Source organism: Myodes glareolus, chromosome 6 (genome assembly GCF_982192425.1).
Source record: "Myodes glareolus chromosome 6, mMyoGla1.1, whole genome shotgun sequence".
Classification (NCBI taxonomy): Eukaryota; Metazoa; Chordata; class Mammalia; order Rodentia; family Cricetidae; genus Myodes; species Myodes glareolus.
The window spans coordinates 79,738,220-79,752,653 of NC_142031.1; the positions used below are offsets into that span (position 1 = coordinate 79,738,220).

Sequence of the window (14,434 nt, forward strand, 5' to 3'; positions counted from 1 at the left end):
CCAACCATCTGCTAAGTGAATGAGTAAATGGATGAGTGAATATCTGGTTTATTGGTTGAAATGATCTCAGATTCGGCTGCTTTGCTTAGGTGATTTCTATTTTAACATAGTTTTCAGACCATTCACAATTCAAGTTTGAATTGAGTAAATGGGAGGGTATCAATGTATGCAAAAAAAGCTTCTGGTGACTTTATTTGTAAGAATTTGCTGGAAGATTGCACAGTTTAGTTAATGTTCATAAAAATAATATTTTTTCTTAAATAACCTAATGGTGTGACTTCTTCTCTTCCTATTCATTTTGTTTATAGCTCTAATGCAAATTGATCACTGAAATACCTGTCAGAGACATTAGCTTCAGTAACTGCTTAAGAGAGCCTAGTTTCAGAAAGGAAGACATAAACATGTGATGTTCCCAGGGTTGCAAGTTTTATGATTATTTTGCTTGATTTTATTTTCAGGTCTCGATCATTTGTTTTTACTCCCAGTCACATGGTTAAGACCAAGACACTCAAAAATGTTCCTTGACTCTGAGTTTGATCTTGGAAAAAGTTTGTCTCACGCCGCAGTTCCAACTGTAGAACATAAGCATTCATAGAGGGGATATTTTCTAAATGGCATGTTCAAGAAGAAAATGACAAGTGCCTTTGAAATAAAATTGGTTGCTCTAGGCTTCGTAGCCCAGGTCAGTAATTCTAGCTAGGTGGGAGGCCAAGACAGCAAGATCACGGGTTCAAGGCCAGAGTAGTCTTCAGAGTGAATCCAAGACAGCCTGAGCAACTTAGTGTAACTCTGTCTCAAAATGTAATGGGAAAACAAAACTGGGAATATAGTATGGTGTGAAGGCTATTGCCTAGGATATTCAGGGTCTTAGGTTCAATCCTTGGTATGTTCAAAGCACATGAAGATATTGCAAAACATTGTCAAATGATCTGATACTGCATAGATTTTCTAAAAGAGCGTTTCCTGGCTTGAATGTTCAACCACGTGTCCAACCTCAATTTGAGAGTATATGTTTATGTGCACATATAATAGCATATGTACAGACATATAATTTGTATTGATTGCTTATGTTACAGATTTAAGGAAACCCTTAACTGAGGCTTCACCGTCATCTCCTTTGCAAGGCACTGTTAAGCATCCCAAAATAGTTTTAAGTTTTTAGAATCCTTTCCCTTATAATGCAGAGAAAACCAAGATGACTACTCAAATGAACTCTCTTGATATGAGTTATTGATAGGGCAGTCTTGGCTTTATAAAGTACAATTAAACACCATTCATGTGTTCCTCTGTTGGAAATATCTAAATCATACAATGAGTCTCTTCTGAGGTCTAATTAACTCAGCCTTACTGTTCTCCTTGAAATTTTAGAGATGTTCATAGTTAATAGGTTAGACAACGTAGCTCTTGGTGACTTTCCTGAGTGCATGTCATGGTTGTAAAGAAGAATAACTCAAAGACCTATTTACACCCCAAGATATTACTTTATGGAACATACTTACATCAGGGAAGTAAATGTTCATGAATGCCAAATTGTAAAATGTATGCATGCTACATTTGTGAACATATGCTTCTTTCAACAACATAGTGCTTCTGTGACAGCCAGTTCAAATGAACATATAGAATATTTATTAGACAATCATTTTTATTAGACAAATGTTTTAAGTTAATAGCAAGGCAAAGTTGCTTTATGACTTTATTGAAATGCATAATTGCTATTTGAATTATCTGGGATAAATGACTCCTGACTTCATGGTAGCTTTCTGCCTATATGCTTGATAGTTTTGTTTGATGGAAACTTCTTACTGAGTAAGCACACATCATTCTTATTTTGAGATGGTACTTGTCTGGGGCAGAGCTGCAGCTTGTTGGAGCTGGCTCACTGGATTACTTGTGCTGTTTGCAGAACCAAGTTTCTGCTTGGCATTTGAGCTGGGTGTCTGCACTCTCTCTACTGTACCACTTGAGGGAATTCCAGTGCATGAGCAGAGAGGTTCTTCTTAGCATTCACAGCTAACATTAAGTTTAAAGAAATCCAACAACTTATTTTCTTAATGTTCAGTAGTTCCCCTTGATTTTACAACTTAAAATTCTGAAAGTATACACAACTGTCCATTTATGATAGGCTAATACCTCTGTTCAACCTAAATATGACATTGAGCTACTCCACTAAGACCTTCATTATTAGGGGATTGTTTACTTTGGGTAGGTGTCTGGGGCCAGTAGCTAACAATTTTATTTACCTGACTCTTTTTTGCTTTTTCCATATTAAAGGATCAATTACCCTCTTTTGCTTTCTAGTCTGTTAATGAAAATGGAGTAAACGTGTTCATTGTACGAAGTGTACCTTTGATACTTTAAGTATTTTCTAATGTAATGCAGTCTTGCCTAAGCTTTTTGTTCTTAAAAAAGTTCGGTATTGAAAACAAACCCAGTAGTGCTTTGATTTCATCATTTAATTTGTATGAGCATGAATACTTTTACAATTATTTGGGAAGAGAATGATTTGTAATTATATGTTATATTGTTTTGTTTGTTTGTTCTTTTGTTTTTTGAGACAAGGTTTCTCTGTGTCGTTTTGGAGCCCGTCCTGGAGCTCACTCTGTAAACCAGGCTGGCCTCAAATTATAGAGATCTATCTGCCTTTGCCTGCTGAATGCTGGGATTAAAGGTGTGTGCCACCACTGAATGGCCTTAGTTATCATTTTTTAATATTGCATGATTCACAGTTTAGTGACATTAGAGTTATTCTTATACTCTTTTGTAATATATAGTGGTCCAGTGGTCTTTTTTTAAAGCAATTTTTGGGTCTAGGTCCTTCATTCCAAAGAATAAGTTCCATATGTTAAAAATGCTCAATAAATTTAAATTAAGCAATAACGTATTAACATGCCTATAGGAAGAATAAAAGCTGTCACTTATTATTGTTTTAATTTTCATCTGACATCCTTGGAACTTTCTCTGTATAAAGCATTATACTGCTGTTACATTTAATGGAAACGTAATGACCCAAATATTTCAAGTTGGTTATAGAATTATAGGCCTTCAAACAAGAACCTTTTATTCATGCACTTATGAGTTAGAAGCTAATCTTTTCAGAAGTTAATTGTATTATTGTGTGTGTAGCAAAGATCTGGAGCAACCAATAATCAAACAGTCCTGTGATTACTGATTGAATTTCTTTTTCAGAGAGTTTCAGTACATTTGGGGGATTCTATGAGCCTTGATGAAGTAAAGTGAAAATGCTTCAGGAGGGGAAGTTTGAGAAGAGAGAGTAGGCAGGAAGAGAGTGTCCTTCATGCAAATGATAGTGTTCAAGAAGAGCTGAAAATATTTGTCACAACATCACAGACAGCCCCCAAACAAATTAAAACCCATGAATAATATGTGCAATCTTTTACTTCAGTACAGAGCATGTTGCATTCTTGAGTATGGATCTGATATTTTCTTAATGAAATTAGAGTAACAGGAATTGCTAAAAGGCGTTAAGTGGAAAGATTTCTAAACTCTACTTTAGGGTTGAGTCGTCCACATACTTAGTGAGGTGAAGGATGCCAAGGGCAACTTGCAACAAATCCATCCATCCTCAAACATGCAGAAGTCATCAAGATGGCACGTTCCTCCACCCTTTTCTGTATTGATTTAAAGCTTGGAGGTGTGATTATGATATGCTCCTCTCTCTCTAAAATCACTCATACAAAATAACACATGTTGTTGTAAGAATAAAGATTTTAAAGCTAGTTTCTAGCTCATTTTTTGTAGAAAAAATTTATTTAATGGTCAAATAAATATTTGCTTTGTGCTATAAAAATGGCCGTGCTAGATGTTTTCTGGTGGTGAGCTAATATTCTGTTTCACAAAAACTCCCATGTGATGTAATTTAATGTGACTTCTATTTGTCCACTATTAATGAAAGTAAATAACAATGATAGAGTAGATTTATGTGAAGAACAGTGCTATTCCAAGGAATAAAATACAGAATAATTAATAAAAATCATTATCCAAGAAAGCCCTTTATTAAAAGATAATTGGTTTGAAAATAAATTTGAAGCAAATCCAAATGTTCTCAAAGTGCTCATATTATGTTGCAGTGCTATTTTTTATATTTTCTTGAGGTTTGGGTGTACACAAGCAATCATGACCATCCACAAATATGCACAAACACGTGCGTGCACACACACACACACACACACACACACAATTCCCCTGAACACTCAGCATATGCTAAAATGTAGGCTCTCGGGGGCTTCTGTGCACCCTCTCATTGTATTCCCACAGAAATTCCATGAGACAGTGATGCTCCTGTCATCTGTGTTTTCAAACCAGCAGTCCTAAGGATGGAATCCATCCTGACCTCAGGCTCAGTGAGTAGTGAGTGAGAACATGTGGTTAGAACTGGGTCCACCCCAGGTCAGAATTTCTGCTCATCACTTCTATGTCCCTCTGCTGGAGCAAGCATGCTATCTTTGTCACTGACAAAGACACACCCTTAATGAAGTAGATTTTAAAATTTCAGCCCATTGGCTCACTGCATTTGATTATTTTTCAGCAGAATAGAAAAAGGAATTTAAGAATATAGATTTTTTTTCATGTTTGATGCAAAATGGAATTTTAGAAAAGAAAGTACCATGCATATATGTGTAAGCAGAAAAGTGGCCTTCAATCTAGTTTTCCCCTGTTTTATGAAATTTTACTGCTGAATTACACTCAATATAGTGTATGTAGTATACACGCAGGGCAGAAAGAAATAGTGGAGAAATAATCACCATATTTGTTTCCTGTAGTGAAACTGAGGGCGTCACAATAAAACCACCACATACAGGAAAGATCCGTTGATAGAATGCTAGGGTCCCGGTCTCGCTGTGTATTGAGAAAGAGCAAATTACATGATTAATTCAGATTGTGAATAATTATATCGATATTATATTTATATAGCTGAAAGTATAAACATTTAGATGAACACTTTTGGACCAATAAGAAGCACTTATGTGATGGTTTAGTTTGGATATGGTAGACTGATACCTCCAGTTAACTTTTCTCTGGATGTCTTTTAATAGAAACAGCAGCTTATGCCAGGGAGTGGTGGCACATGGCTTTAATCCCAGTACTCAGGAAGCAGAGGCAGGGAGATCTCTGTGAGTTGATGCCAGCCTGGTCAACAGAGCAAGTTCCAGAGCAGCCAGCTCTAGCTACTCGGAGAAACTGTGTCTTTTTTTTTTTTTTTTTTCACGACAAGGTTCTCTGTAGCTTTGGTGCCTGTCCTGGAACTAGCTCTTGTAGACCAGGCTGGCCTCGAACTCACAGAGAACTGCCAGCCACTGCCTCCTGTGCTGGGATTAAAGGGTTGTGCCACCACCACCCGGTGAAACTGTGTTTTGAAAAACCAAATCAAATCAAAAACAAACAACCACAAAACAAAAAAAAAAAGAAAGAAAAAGAAAGGCAGAAGGGGAGAGAGAGAGAAAGAGAGAGAGAGAGAGAGAGAGAGAGAGAGAGAGAGAGAGAGAGAGAGAGAGAAACAGTATTGTAACTAAAACCACATATCCTGGGTCAGGAGTCTAGAAGCTGGGTTATAACTAACTTTTCCACTTAACCAAATGTTTGACTTTAGGAAAGAAGCTAATTGTTATAACTAAACTTCTTCAAATATAACAAAAAAGACTTCATTCTGTATGGGAAGAATGAAGAAACAGTCATAAAAATGGTTTTTAAAAGTTTATTTTAGCCAGATGTGATACTCAGGTCATGATCCTAACTCTAGGGAGGTAGAGGCAAGAGTTTGGAGCCAACCTGAGTAAAATGAAATAAACACATAAATAAGTAGGTAAATAAATAAATATGAATGTCGCACCAGGAAATGTAAGCTGATGCTATTTGCAACTTGGCTTCAATTGGATAATTCTGAAAGAGACCATCAAAATTCCCACTTTAATTCTGAAATTTACCTCTAGTTTGCAACATTCCTCATTTCATGTGAAATAATATTCATATGCATTCAAGAACAAAGTGAATTAAAAAGAGAAAATGAATATTGTCTGCAATAGTTATGGTTATATTATGTTATAGCCCCTTCTTATATTCCATTTTTATTGACATTCCTTACTGAGACAGTTAAAAAGTTCTTAATAATCCTCAAAAATACCAAATAGCAAGTTGAAACCATGATAGGCCTTACGAACTGCTTGCTTAGGAATATTAGTGCGAATGAACGTCTGGGGAGAGGGAATATAAAAGGTGTATTGTAACCTTTCTCATCGTTATGACAAAAAAAGCAGTTTGTGGAAGGAAGGGTTTCTTTGGCTTGCAGTATGAGGCTCTAGTCCATCAGGATAGGAACACAAAGCCAGAAGCAGCTCTTGACATTTTGTCTATGCTGGATCAGGAAGCCAAGGGTTGACAGAAAGTGGAAGTAGGCTGTGAAACCTCAGAGACCACAGCTTCACTTCTAGCAAAAATGCATTCTAAAGGTTCCACAATCTTTCAAAATGGTGTTTCTCCCTGGGAACCAAACTTTCAAATCCATGAGACAATGGGAAATGTTTTACATTCAAACCCCACCTAATATGTGTCTCCCAATAGCCTTCCCTCCTTTCTTCCCTCCTGCCCTTCCCTTCCCGCTCCTCTCTTCTCTTTTCTCTTGTCTCACTGAAAATAGAAAATATTGCTTTTCATTTGCTGGGTGAGAACTCTACCATGAAACTCTAAGAATGGATCTTACTAAGTTTGCCCAGGTTAGGTGTGAATTGAGTCTGTGGTCCAGGCAGTCCTTGAACTTGTGATTTTGTTTTCTATTCAGTTTTACTAGTAGTTGGAAACAGGCAGATACCTTCAGATCCACCTTTATTCAGATTCTCTCTCTCTCTCTCTCTCTCTCTCTCTCTCTCTCTCTCTCTCTCTCCTTCCTTGGATCTTTTTTGTTTTTTATGGATTTTTTTTCACCTTCATGTATGCATGTGTGCTATATACATGCCTGGTGCCTTCAGAATTTAGAAGAAAGCATTGGTCTTCCAGGAGCTGGAGTTATGGATTGTTATGAGCCATCATGTGGGTTCTAGGACCAGAACCTGGGTTCTTCACAAGAGCAACAAGTGCACTAAGACATCTTTTCTGTCCCTTTCTTTTCTCTTACGTATTTTTCTTCTGCTATCTCTTCCAAGTCTTCCTCAAGGGATTCCTTGTGATCCGTGAGAAACATGCTAGCAGTGCAGCAAAATGGGAATCCCGTGCACTGAAATATTCTCTTTATGTGACCTTGATAAAGTCTGCCATCTTCATCCTGTAGTACAATCTTAACCCCCATGACCGAGAGGATACATTATTCTTTGTGCTGTAAGGGCAGTATTCACCTGCAGGGAGTGAAGGAGATGGGGAAATGTCTAGGATGCTGTGCTATTTCATAGCCACCAGATCCTACCTGTTAAGACCTGACTTCCATGGTGGAGTGTGTTATGTCTATTTGTTGACAGGACTTCTGAGATTTATAACTGTTGATACATAAGTTATCTCGTGCCACATGTGCAGAGACCCTTTACCCATAAATGTCTGATTTGAAGTCTATTGTTGCAGGTTGTTTCCCTGTGCTGTATGACCCTGTCACATCCGCACGCAGTCCTTGTTTCGAAAACAAGTTGATATACGTTTCTGCTCCCTTCTCTCAAGCCTCCAGTCAATGTTTCCTACTAAACTATTCCTTAAAAACTGGCAGGATGAAATGAAAGCCCATTACATCTCATGCTTGTCCAATTCAATGGAGAAAACTGAAGCCTATTATTTGTTCTGGATACCTGCTGGTGGATTTAATGAGTGCATTAAACCTGAGTGACTACTCCATTACTTTTAAAACAACTCTGTCCTCTGTCTTGAGCAAGTTTCATTGATATCTATCATTTCCTTGCCATAGTTTATGTATAAAGTGAACATTTTATTGCTGCATTAATACATGACATGGGAAACATAGATTTGGTGTATGGATACTAATGGGATTTGTATTTTGTTTTACAGCTGGGACAACGTATATCTTTAGCAAAGGTGGTGGACAGATCACATATAAGTGGCCTCCAAATGACCGGCCCAGCACACGAGCAGACAGGCTGGCCATAGGGTTTAGCACTGTTCAGAAGGAAGCAGTGTTGGTACGAGTGGACAGTTCCTCAGGCTTGGGTGACTATCTTGAACTGCACATAGTAAGTACTTTCTAAATAAGATTCAAAATTTGCTTTTCACCATTAACTTTATACCTATCTGCATGTATGTATGTGTTTGTACATATGTTTATATATCTATATAGATATACACACTTAAATTTTTCCCAAAGTATATTGTTACAGTAAATATGAATTTAAGATGTAGCTAATAAACCCCAGTGCTACTGTTATTAACATGAACTTCACAATAAGAAGAAAGTTATTTTTATTTTTGAGTCTGAAGTCATGTCAATTTTTTGTTTGCAAAGACATTTGGCAGTGAATTTTTTGCTCTAGGAAGATTTTCAAAGTTAATAAAGTAAGATATTGCTCAGTAGCACTGTACCATCTGGCTGGAAGCAGGGGCTGCTGTATTGGTAGCATCCAAAGATCTGGATTTGGTAGTCTTACCTCTTTTCTTGCCAGAGCAAAAAATGTCTAAAGTTACATGGTGTGGGAGGAATGAAGAAGGAAACTTTAAGGATGTGAAAATTTCAGTTGGGGTTGTGAAAATGGCAAACATCATTGTTTCTGGGGCATTTTGCTCTAGCTTTGATAGCTGTCGGGAAAATTCTGAGAAATGTTCCTTTTCTGTCTCAACTCTGCTGAACTGCACATACAAATTTAGCCAGAACACAGGAAATGGTAAATAATAGCTTATGAAAGAGATGCTTTCTCTTTAGTTTCCAGAGCAGACTTTCAGGTTCAGACCCTTTTTTGCAGTCCTACTTTTAAGGAATTACCAAGTGCAGTTATAATTCTCCATTTCCTTGGTACTCTGTATTACTTGTGTTAAAGAATGCACATGCTTTATCTGCTAAGAGATATTAGTATTTTTCTGTATTGCAAAATCATAAACAGGAAAATATGGCATCTTCAGAACTCTAGATCTGGAGCATACATCAGTAGTAAAGGCCTTTATAATGTGTTCAAGACCCTGGGGTCCATGCCAAGCAATGTTAAAAACAAACCAGCCAACAAAAAGTGAAGGGATTCTTGATTTACCTAGAGTCCTCCTCTTCATGAAGTTTCAAAGACATTTCATTCTCTACAGCTGTTTTATCCTTGAGTATTGCCGATCGTCTCAGTCTCTTGAGAATGGAAATGTAATTTGATTTCTTTATGCTAAGTGTTCAAAGAACCTGTAGTAAGGTCAACATTTCTTGGTAGAAACTGGTCTTAGCCATAAGTCCTAAGATGGCTAGGAAAATAACAAATCACTATGCTACATCATCACAGATTGACAAGGTTTTAATTCAGAATGATTTTATTAATTTTTTCTTAATCTTATTCTTACATTAGATTTCCAGCTTTTCCGATAAGTCAGCTGAAGTTTCACCTTGACTACTAAAGCTGAATTCACTGTTAGTCTTAGGGGGCAAAAGTAAACAGAAAATAACACCTCAGCATAACAATTATTGACCCATTGTAAATAACCACTCAGAATGCACTTGTAATAAGATGGTCACCCTCGGAAAGTAATTTCAGTTGCCTCTCAGCAAATACCCAACAATCAAAATGGAAAGCATTTTGATTTTTATAGCATCATAAATAAATGATCAGTTGAGATAAACTTCTCAGGGCAGTCAGGAATCTTTCTGTTTAAAGTAATGTCAACTTTCAAAATATATTTTCTCAGCTCGGATTTAAGAGCTTTTCCAACTCAAAAATATATATATATAAATTAAAAAGAAGAAAAACAAGACCTTTGTCCTTCTAAGAGAAATTACTTATTGATCTGTAGCCAATTACGCTTTCATCCCGAGAAAGGTACTGCAATGATCGCCCTGAAGTGGTAGGGCCTGTTATTGAATTACTCAAGCTACCGCTGTTTATTTTTTGGACAATTGGATTGGTCTACGGTGTCCACCATTTTTTCCAGTTCTGACCAATTGTATGCTTAAGCTTTCTTAAAAGTAAAAACACGATATTTTCTATGTCTGCCCCAGGGTGTGTCCTGCTGGTCATGGGCGTCTTTGCTTTTCTTTTCTCCCAGATCTCCCATTTAGGCCTTGCCAAGTCATTCATTTTAGTTTCAATGCTGATCTCTACTCTCTCTCTCTCTCTCTCTCTCTCTCTCTCTCTCTCTCTCTCTCTGTGTGTGTGTGTGTGTTTAGAATTAGAAATCTTCAAATTTCCCTTGCCTCCAGAGTCTGACCTTAATTAAAGAATGGATATTATTGTTCTCAGTTTCCACTGTAAATCCTGAAATTTGCCAAAGAAAACCAATTTTACCATTCTGGCCAAATTAAAGTAAGCTTCTATTAAAATATTAAATAATGGCCAAGATGGAATTTGGTCAGAACCACCACCTGGAACCTTTCCAGCTGAGTGGCCTCAAGACAGGTATTGGCAGAGGTAAGAACAAAACCTGTAGGTGCCCCTACCTTCCCATAACTCGTCCTTGTTGTTTTCCAAGAATTACAGCTCCCAGGATCTCAGAAAGTTACCTGGTTCTTGGGCAGGTGCTATCTTTAAAGAACTACAACTTCCAGAGTCCTAGGAAGTTTCCTGGTCTCTGGACTGGTGGGGCTTACAGATTAATTTAGGGTGTAACACCACTACTGTTATTTCAGCTATGCTCACTACTATCTAAAGCCAGGGCTTAGTTCAATCCAACAACAACAACAAAAACCCCTCTCCCTCCATCTTGTTCATTGTCTGCACAGCAAGCCCAGCCGCTAGAGCTCAATGTCACTCATCTGGAAATGAGTCACGTGCAGTTAAATGATCTCAAAGTTGGGTTTTGGTTTGTTCTTCTTGTTTTGTTGGTTTTAAGACTGAACCATATCTCTAATTACTTCTTACAACTGTACTCAGAAAAGAATAGAAAAGAAAACGTAAGGGGAAAAATTAAAATCAAGAAGGTAGAAAAGTAAGAAAAGGGGAAAATCAAATAGAATAAATTTGCGAGGAGACATTTGCAAGGCTTTCCTTTTCTCTGGGTGTGTGAAGCACTGGAGGTGGCCTGGTTTTCGAGACAGATTGCCCTACAGTTGATCTAATGCCTCTGCCTACTCATAACTGGGATTATAGCCAGCATGCTTGGCAACTATACTTAATATTAATTATTAAGTTTGAGAATATTCAAGAGTCGTTTTATCTGATTATTAGGACAATTGTTGAGTTCATTCTGATTTTACAAAATAAATTCTGTTTTTTTTATGGGGGGGTCAGAAAGTTAAAATTAAGTCAAGGTGTAAAATTTTATAATATTACTATTTTGTGGTTTTGTTTATGAAAAAAATTTAAGCTGACATGTATAACAGTTGACATGTCTTATCTACATAAGAGGTAGAAAGTTTGGTTACCCATTATTCTGTCAGGAAGTTTTATGTGAACTTTCCAAGTCAGCAGCATATAAACTATGTATGGATCTCATGTAAAAATCTTGTGCTGACTTTAATTGATAGAGGCAATAAACACGAAGGTTGATTGCATCATTAAAAGATGCTCCATTCTTGCTAAAAATGTATAATAGTTTCAATTAGCAAGCTCTAAAAGTTTGATTGGCATATAATTTCATTGAAAATTTGAATATTTGGCATGACTTATCTTCCCATTTTTCAGAGTGATCAAGTTTGATTTCACTGGAAAATGTAATCACATTTAAATTTTGATTAACTGTGAACTTAAAAAATACAACAACTTGAGAAAAGTTCACTTTGAATCAGGTGTCCCAATTTTGATAGACTGATTTTTGTTATATTAATATAAACACCATCAATGTGAGTTCAAAGTCAGGTGGATTATTGATTGTAAAGATTTATGAGGAGTTAGAGGATTGGTGAAGATTGGAGTAAAGAACCATTAAAGAACAAATAAGTTAATTAAATATTGAAAATACTGATTCATAAAGTAAGAGTAAATCTTTAACTTTTCAGTTGTCAAAAAGCCTTTTATAGATGAAATTTACTGTCCATATATCTGTGAATATGTCATCTAGTTTCTTATTAAAAACATAGAAAAAGCATAATAATTTACAATGATTATTTTAAAGTAGACTGTATTTTAATTGATGCTAATTTATAAATATTTGATGAAGAATCTTTGGTTGTTTTAAGAATGCTTGTGGTGAAACTTATGTTGGATGAATCACTTTTTTATTACATAGCCTTATTTTATCATGAATGTTTCTCTAGTTATTTCAAATTTTTGTGACTTTCAGATAAACTTTATGATTTCATGGGATATGACTTTATAATAATGATGATAATTAATAAAATAAAACCTTATGGAGACAAGGCTTGCTATCACTTTTGAAGCCTGTCCCATAGTGTTTATTGAACATCTAGTATGTCCCAGTTCTACATTAGGGTTTGTGGATATGAATAAGTTGACATTACTTAGATATTACATATACAAGCAGTGGACAAATCATTGTGTTTTTAAGACAAAACAATATAAAGTGATTTGCAAAGTGTTACGTCATAAACATTCAAATTGGTAATGTTGAAGGCTTTTGGTCTGTTAAGATATTTTCTTAAGAACAATGAGCAAAACCACTAAACTAAGATTGATTTTTGTGAGTTCCAACACGTAAATTTTATCAGAGCTAGCATATAATATTGTCAATATTGCCACTTTCAGAAAAATCTCTTGAAGGTTTCACTTTATAGGCCTTAACTGGAGATTATTTTAACACCTCCCTTTTTATGAGAGAAAGGCAGTTTAAATAAAGGTTCATCCCTTCCGTAGGTATTAAAGGTGCCTTATTCTAACCAGGGAAGGTGGAGGAAAGGATGAGCGAGCAGCAATCCTTGAAACACTTTCATCTCGGGAGCATGAAAGCTCGCTGTGGACTCCATTAGTGAACTCTTGTACACATTTGCCTTATGTAGTTCTGCTTTGTACTTTGCTGGGGTGGAGCTGCAGTTTGAAGTCAAGCTCCTAATTGATTTTGATTTACAAATATACCTTTGATTAGCATTTTAGTACACACTCAGAACATTGTATTCTTAGTAAATATTAAAAGTCCCAAAATAACTTGTCAATTGATTCATGCCTGATGTTTTTCATCTTTCTCTCTTTGTATCCATGTTACATGACTTACAGGATCTTGCTGTCCTAACACTAAATACAAAAACATCTTTTAAAAGTCAATAGTTATATATGGGTGAATACTAATATAAACAAGATAAACAAAATTATTCCCCCACAAACTTTTCCTGAATTGAAATTATGCTTTATCTGAAATGTTCTTTTTAACCAAAAGATGCACTTACTTGTAAGAGTTTCATGTTGCTGCATAATATTTAAATTCAACCCTTTAAGTCAAAATCAGTAGATATTTCATATGCTTTTGTTTTCTTTGTTCTTGTAGAAATTAATTAGAACACATGTAGCCAATTTAACTATATTTTTTAAAGACTGAAATAATGGCTTTTCACCATGTGTTGAAAATGTCTTGCCATCCAAGCTGCTGAGGTATGAAGGACAAAGTTATCTCTGGGGAAGATATGTGAACTGGTGCCCAAATTCCTATTGGCTATGAGAATAGCTAGTGCCAGATTGTGTTGAGGAAGAGCCAAGCTAATGGGTGCAATGCCCTGTCTTTTCTTTCTTTTTGGAAGTATCAACCTAAATTTTAAAAGTAAAGAATGAAAAAACTCTCCGAAGACATTTGTTTGTTTGTTAGTGGCTCAGTCTTACCACATATATCCCTGTCAAATGTGAGCTCATGGAAAAATGTTAGGGCAAGGGGAAGGTTTTTTCCTCCTTCTTTTTTTCTTTTTTTGGGTTTGTTGTTTTTGTGTTTAAGGTTTGTTTTTATTCCTTGGTGTGTGTGTGTGTGTGTGTGTGTGTGTGTGTGTGTGTGTGTGTGGTGTGTGTGTGTGTGTGTGTGTGTGTGTGTGTGTGTGTATGTGTGAGTGTATACCAACATGTGGAGATCAGAGAGCAACTTGAACCTCACTGTTCACTCTTGTGTTTATTTGGGTCCTGGAGATGGAAATCAGGCCCTTGAGCTGGGCAGTAAGCACATTTGGTTGCTATTTTAGTCATCTTTCTAGTGCTGTGAAGACACAGCGTGGTCTTTACTACTTATAGAAAGAAAGAGGTTATTGGGAGCTTGGCTAAAGCTTCAGAGGGTGGATTCATGACCATCATGGCATGTAGTACAGCAACATGCAGGTAGGCATGACTCTGGAATAGCAACTAAGAGTTTACATGTTGAGACACTCACCATGAGACAAAGAGAGGGGCAGGCAGAAGAGGGAAAGAGAGAGAGAGAGAGAGAGAGAGAGAGAGAGAGA

The 14,434-nt window shown here is 36.4% G+C and overlaps 1 protein-coding gene across 35 annotated transcripts in view; it reads left to right on the forward strand.

Moving 5' to 3' along the window:
* Positions 1–14,434, forward strand: part of Nrxn1 (neurexin 1) — a 1,058,343-nt gene that overhangs the window by 725,232 nt on the left and 318,677 nt on the right. For all 35 annotated transcript variants that reach the window (XM_085690899.2, XM_087907274.1, XM_087907282.1 and 32 more), the window contains one exon: positions 7,999–8,180. In XM_085690899.2, the coding sequence (XP_085547025.1) occupies positions 7,999–8,180 (182 nt within the window). The remainder of the gene's footprint in view (positions 1–7,998; positions 8,181–14,434) is intronic.